At 40.6% G+C, this 6,254-nt stretch overlaps 1 protein-coding gene across 3 annotated transcripts in view; it reads right to left on the bottom strand.

Moving 5' to 3' along the window:
- Positions 1–839: 839 nt before the first annotated feature.
- DENND6A (DENN domain containing 6A) overlaps positions 840–6,254 on the bottom strand; it is a gene marked incomplete at both ends in the record, with an annotated part of 33,665 nt that continues 28,250 nt past the window's right edge. For all 3 annotated transcript variants that reach the window (XM_014584428.1, XM_014584430.1, XM_014584429.1), the window contains 3 exon segments: positions 840–917; positions 3,955–4,019; positions 4,103–4,168. In XM_014584428.1, coding sequence (XP_014439914.1) covers positions 840–917; positions 3,955–4,019; positions 4,103–4,168 — 209 coding nt within the window.

Below are 6,254 nucleotides of genomic sequence, written 5' to 3'. Positions count from 1 at the left end.
AGATCTCTTATAATCCTTGCAACCATCCTATATGATAGGTATTATTGTGAAACTGAGGTTTCAAAGTAACCTGGCCATAGACATTAGTTCATGCTCTTACATACTACAGTAAAGTTTATTTGCTTAAAATGATACAAATAAATTGACATCCATAAACCAAGCCAGAATATTTATTTCCAAAATTTAACAGCAAAGATCTCTCACTGTCATATAATGTTCATAGAAAGATTACATTAATAACAACATAAAATCTCTCTGTGGCAGTCTCCAGACTAGGGCTACATCATGGTACTGCCTATATTTTAATATGATACTCCACTACGTTTCTTAGAATGACCACATCATCTAGTCATTTGTTTCCTAAATATAGGATGCCACCATATGCCAAACTGAGGGAATGATAATGAGCAAGACAGATACGGTCTCTATCATCACAGAGCTACAGTATCACAGGTACCTTATCAAACTGGACTCAAGACAACAACCCAGAGAAAGAAGCGCTAAGGTAACCTTTGAAGGTGCAACATGTAGTAACTACATACTATTTCACATCAAATATTTCATTTAAGATTACGACATTCTGAAAGGTATTTAGGACAAGAGGAATCAACCACATTTCACATAAAGGAAAACTGAAGGTCAGAGAGAACTGACTTAACAAAATTGCCCAGTTAATACTGCAACAAAGAATATAAGCCTCTTGAAAAGGGCTGCACTTTCAGCCACTAAACACATCAGCAGACAAAACATATAGCTTAAAAAAAATCAAAGATGAGAAAAAGATTCAGAAACCCTTCAACAAATCATTAAATTAAGTGGAAATGTATTAGGTAGCTTACTAATGGAATGATGAAGCTTTGTGTCAGTTCCAAAAAATAGCGTCGAAGAATCACACTTTGAGCCTCAGAGGGACGTTTCTGTGGTATATCGTTAAAGGAGAAAACAATGAGAATTTACATCCCAGTGTCAGGAAATAAAAACAATGGATAATTATCAAGCCCAATTGTTATTAAATTAGATATATATATGTGACATTTTGAAAAATACTAAACTTCATCTTAAAGTAATTTAAAGTTCACTGTGCAAAGAATCTTCAGAATAAAAAGTATGAATCTTTAGCTTGTGCCGGCAGGTGGCAATCATGGTTAAGGTTTTGAAACACACTGAGACAGAATTTACTTAAACAGATTTCCAAGTTTATCATATGTCCTTTCAATAGACATCAACAGCTCTATTATTCCTCACAACACTTATGGCTAAATTAAGTTTAGTTGGGAATTCAAATTTTCAGTAAAAATTTAACTAACTCTTGGATAATCCAGAGGACTACATATTTTAGTAATAATAATTAATATATGTTCCAGAAAATGTGCTTACTATTTTATATACAAGATCTCTTATAATCCTTGCAACCATCCTATGTGATAAGTATTATTGTCAAATTGACGTTTCAAAGTAACCTGGCCATGGACTTTAGTTCATGGATGACCACATGGCGAACTGCAGTTCTAATCCCAGACCTGGTAGCTTGTTTTCTCACTTTCCCTTTCTCTCTCTATTTGTCTCTCTCTGGTCAAATTAAAAAATAACAACAACAAATAAAAATAAATAAGTAATTAAAAAAAAATCTTTAGCTTAAGGAACAACATTCATCTTGTACTTTGAAAGATGAGTTCACTCAGGACCAGCAAATGGCACAATGGTTACTTCCCTGGACTCCCTCAAAGCCAGCCGCGGTTCGAGTTCGGGACCCAGCGGCTTAAAACTCATGCCAGGCACATCTGCGTGTGTGCCCAAGATCCTGAGAGGAGACTGGAAAAGGGACTGCAGCATGGTCAACGTCACCCAAGAGTGATTTCTCACTTTCCATGTCTGTCTCTCTGGTGAGTGCATGCGCCCAATAGCAAAAATCTCTCTTAAAAAAAAAAAAATATATATATATATATCAGTTCACTATGAAGATCCTCTATTTCATATTTGCTGTATCAATTCTATCTATGTATTTTTTTTAGTTTTCTCTGGGGCATGTGCACTCACAGAAACAGAGAGGAGGGAAAATGAGAAACACACCACAATTCCTCATGATTTGGGAACACATAAGCACAGGAACCTGGTGTGTTTTTCAAGCCACAGGGTGTGGGATTTGCCCCATGCAGCTGGCCATGTGGGATCTAACTGACTTAACCTCCACGTCATCTGCTGGTCCAAGACTCACTCTCTCTCTACACACACACATACACACACATGTATATGTGTGTGTGTGTGTGTGTGTGTATGTGTGTGTGTGTGTATTTTTTTTATAAGAGAGATGTTTGCTATAGGGTGCATGAACTCGCTGGAGAGACAGAAAGCAAGAAATCAGCCCCCAGGTGGGATGGCCATGCTGTAATCTCTTCTCTTCCATTCTCCTTTCAGAATTTTGGGCATGCATGCACATGCGCCCAATGTGCTTTTCAAGCCACCTGGTCTGGGATTCAAACCCCAGACTTCCATGTGGGTGTATGGCAATGTAACCATTACACCATCTGCTAGTCCCAAAACTACCTATCTACCTGCCTATCTATCTATCTATCTATCTATCTATCTATCTTTTTAAGAATTACTTCATTTATTTATTTATTTATTTTGACCAGACTGGGGCAGAGAGAGAGAGAAAGTGAGAAAGCAAACTGTGAGGTCTAGGACTCGAACCATGGTCGGCCATGTGAGAGTCCAGCGCCCTTAACCACCACGCCACCTGCTGGCCCCACTTTTTTTTGAGAGAGAGAGATTTTTGCTATAGGTTGTGTGTGCCCACAGAGAGACAGAAAGCAAGAATCACCCCCTGGGGAGATGGCCACACTGCAGTCCCTTCTCTATTCTCTTCTCAGGACTTTGGGCCCACAAGCACATGTGCCTGGTATGAGTTTTAAGTCGATTACGTGGGAGTCTACAGAGAGACAGAAAGTGAGAAATCACCCCGACCAGGGGGGATGGCTGCAATCCCTTTTCTGTTCCCCTCTTGGGATCTCAGGCATGTACGCACAAGTGCCCAGCGTGAGTTTAAGCCACCGGGTCCAGGACTCGAACCACTATCAACTACATGGAAGTCCAGCAACATAGCCATTACACTATCTGCTGGTCCTCAGCTATCTATATTTTTAAAAAATGCTAACTATTCCCTACTGTGAGATACCAAACTATGTTACAGTAAAATCTATATCTTTTTTTTTTTTTGAGAGGTTTTTGCTATAGGGCATGTGCGCTCACCAGACGGAGAGAGACAGAGAGACAGAAAGCGAGAAATCACCCCCCAGGGGGGATGGCCATGCCGCAATCCCTTCTCCATTCTCCTCTCGGGATCTTGGGCATGCGCACACACATGCCTGGCATGAGTTTAAGCCACCGGGTCCGGGACTTGAACCACGGTCAACTATGTGGGAGTCCAGCAACATAGCCATTATGCTAACTGCTGATCCCAATCTATGATTTTTTTCACTGTTACTCTCAAATTTCTAGAAAGACTGATACTTGTTTATAGCCTCAATATTCAAGACATAACTGCCCCAATACTCAAGCCATAATTGCCACTGCATTAGACTTTTATGAACCAGAAGATGGCATAATGATTATGCTGTTGAACCCCAACATGGCTGACCGTTGTTCAAGTCCTGGACCTGGAAGCTTGAAACTCAAGCTGGGGAAATGGGGGCATGTGCCCAAAATCCTGAGAGGAGAATGGCAGAGAAGTCCTGAGAGGAGAACGGAGAAGAAGGACTGTGGCATGGTCATCCCACTGGGGGTGATTTCTCACTTTTGTATCTCTGTTTCTCTCTCTTTAGTGAGCACATGTGCCCTACAGCAAAAATCTCTTAAAAATTTTTCACATTATTATACATAACATACATATTGTCTAAATGAATACTGTGTACTTGTAAAAGAAAATTTAAATTAATAATGTGTGCAAGTAATTACCTTTTGTAACTGTTTTATGATTTCTTCATCTCTATTTAGATATGGCTTATAAGAAGTATAAACTCCTAAAAAGTGAAGAAAAGAAGGTAAACAGAAAAACTCATATGCCCATCTAAGTATATATTTAAAAATTAATTAAAGTCAATACCAGGTTTGGAATCCAGAGTCTTCAAGTTCTTCAGTTTTTTCACTTTGACCTGCTTGGGAATTTCACCTAAAGGAAACAACATAAAGACTTGTATAGTTAGTCTAATCATTCATATTATAAAAATTATTTTTTTTTCTTTTCTAAGTTTTTACTATAGGAAACATGTGCTCTATGGAGAGAGAGAAAGGGAAAGTAAGAAAGCGACCCCCCGCTGGGGGAATGGCCATATCACAATCGCATCTCCTCTATTCTTTTCTCGGGATTTTGAGCAAGTATGCACACATGCCTGGCATGTTTTCATATCACTGGGTCCAGGTCTCAAACCCCTTAGTTGGCCATGTAGGATTCAGCTGTCGTAACCAACCACTGGCTGGCTCTGATACTAATAAACTACTGACTGTTTATTATTTAATCAAGGGAACTCCCCCGCCCCCATGAAGGCTGGTCAATCCTTTTTCCTCCAGTTCTCCATTCTGTCAGGATCCTGGGCACTGACCTACACCCAGCATTAAGCTGAGAAGACGAGGATTCAAATTACAGTTGGCCATGTAGAATCTGGGTTCTTCAGTGAAGGAGCTAACCATTGTGCCCCAGGATGAGACCTCTAAAACTTTTTTCTTATCATCAATTAATATTTTTTTGTCTGGGGACCAGCAGGTGGCATAATGGTTATGTTGCTGGACTCCCATGTAGCCGACCACGGTTCAAGTCCTGGACCTGGTGGCTTAAATTCACGCCAGGCGCGTGTGTGTGCATCCCCAGGGTCCCCAGAAAAGAATGGAGGAGAAAGGATTGCGGCGTGGCCATCCCCCCTGGGGGGGTGAGTTCTCACTTTCTGTCTCTCTGTCTTGCTCTATCTGTCTGGCGAGCGCACACGCCCTATAGCAAAAACCTCTCCCAAAAAAAGAAAAAAATATTTTTGTTTTGTCTGTTTATAAGCCAGAGAGTGCGTGTACTTGCCAGAAAGAGAGACAGAGAGATAGACATAGAGAAAGAGGGAGAGAAAGTACCACCCAGTGGAGTGTGGTCATGGTGCAATCCCTTTTCCTTCATTTCTCCATCCTGTTGGGATTTGGGGCATGCACATGTGCCTGACATGTTTCTCAAGCTGCCAGGGCTGGGATTTCAACTGCACGGTTGGCCATGTGGCTTCCTTAAACAACAGGCCCTGGGACTACTGGACATCAAGTAATATGAGTTCATGCCTGTTTTTTTGTTTTTGTTTTTAAGACAGAGTCTCACTATTTTACAATCCTCCTGCTTCAGCACCCAGAGTAGCTAGGATTATAGGTGTATGCCACCACATTTAGGGTGGGCTTGGAACTGAATCTAAAATGAATAATTGATTAATATCTATCACTTTTCCATTATATCTATCATTACTTAAAGTTTCTTTTTGTCATTAAACCTGTAATTTAAAATCTATGTGCCAAATATTTGCAATTGAAATGTTATGTGCCAAAGAGCAAATGGCAATGGAATAGAAAGTAATTCCCCACTGACTAGGTGGAGACAGTCTTCCCAAAACTGATACCTCCCCAAATTTTGCTTTTCCATTCTAGAAACTTACAGTGTCACAAAGTGCTAATAACACGTGCAGTAACCACAGATCTGAGTGACAGACAGAACCTGAGAAAGCTGCTGTGTTGCACAGTCGGGGTACTATATGCAAAGGCCCTGACCTTAAAGTCCAGGAAGTTGAAACCTAAACAATTCTTTTAAAATAGGCAGAAAAAAATCCTGAAGATACATACTTAAAACTATCATAAAACACACCTCATTTAATTATCTGTAGGGTATTTTTGTTGTTGTTACTTTGTTTTGTTTTGTTTTGTTTTTTAGAGGGTTTTTGTTGTTGTTGTTGTTATAGGGCACATGTGCTCGCCAGACAGAGAGAGAGAGACAGAGAGACTGAAAGCAAGAAATCACCCCCCAGGTGGGATGGTCACGCCGCAATCCCTTCTCCTCCATTCTCTTCTTGGGATCTTGGGCACGCATGCACACATGCCTGGCGTGAGTTTTAAGCCACTGGGTCTGGGACACGAACCACGGTCGACTACGTGGGAGTCCAGCGACATAGCCATTACGCTAACTGCTGGTCCCTACTTTTCTTTTTTTTTTTTTAAAGAGAGATTTTTGCTATAGGGCATTT

This window comes from Tupaia chinensis, unplaced genomic scaffold (genome assembly GCF_000334495.1).
Source record: "Tupaia chinensis unplaced genomic scaffold, TupChi_1.0 Scaffold146828_1, whole genome shotgun sequence".
Taxonomy (NCBI): Eukaryota; Metazoa; Chordata; class Mammalia; order Scandentia; family Tupaiidae; genus Tupaia; species Tupaia belangeri.
This window is presented reverse-complemented; position numbering and strand designations above follow the sequence as displayed.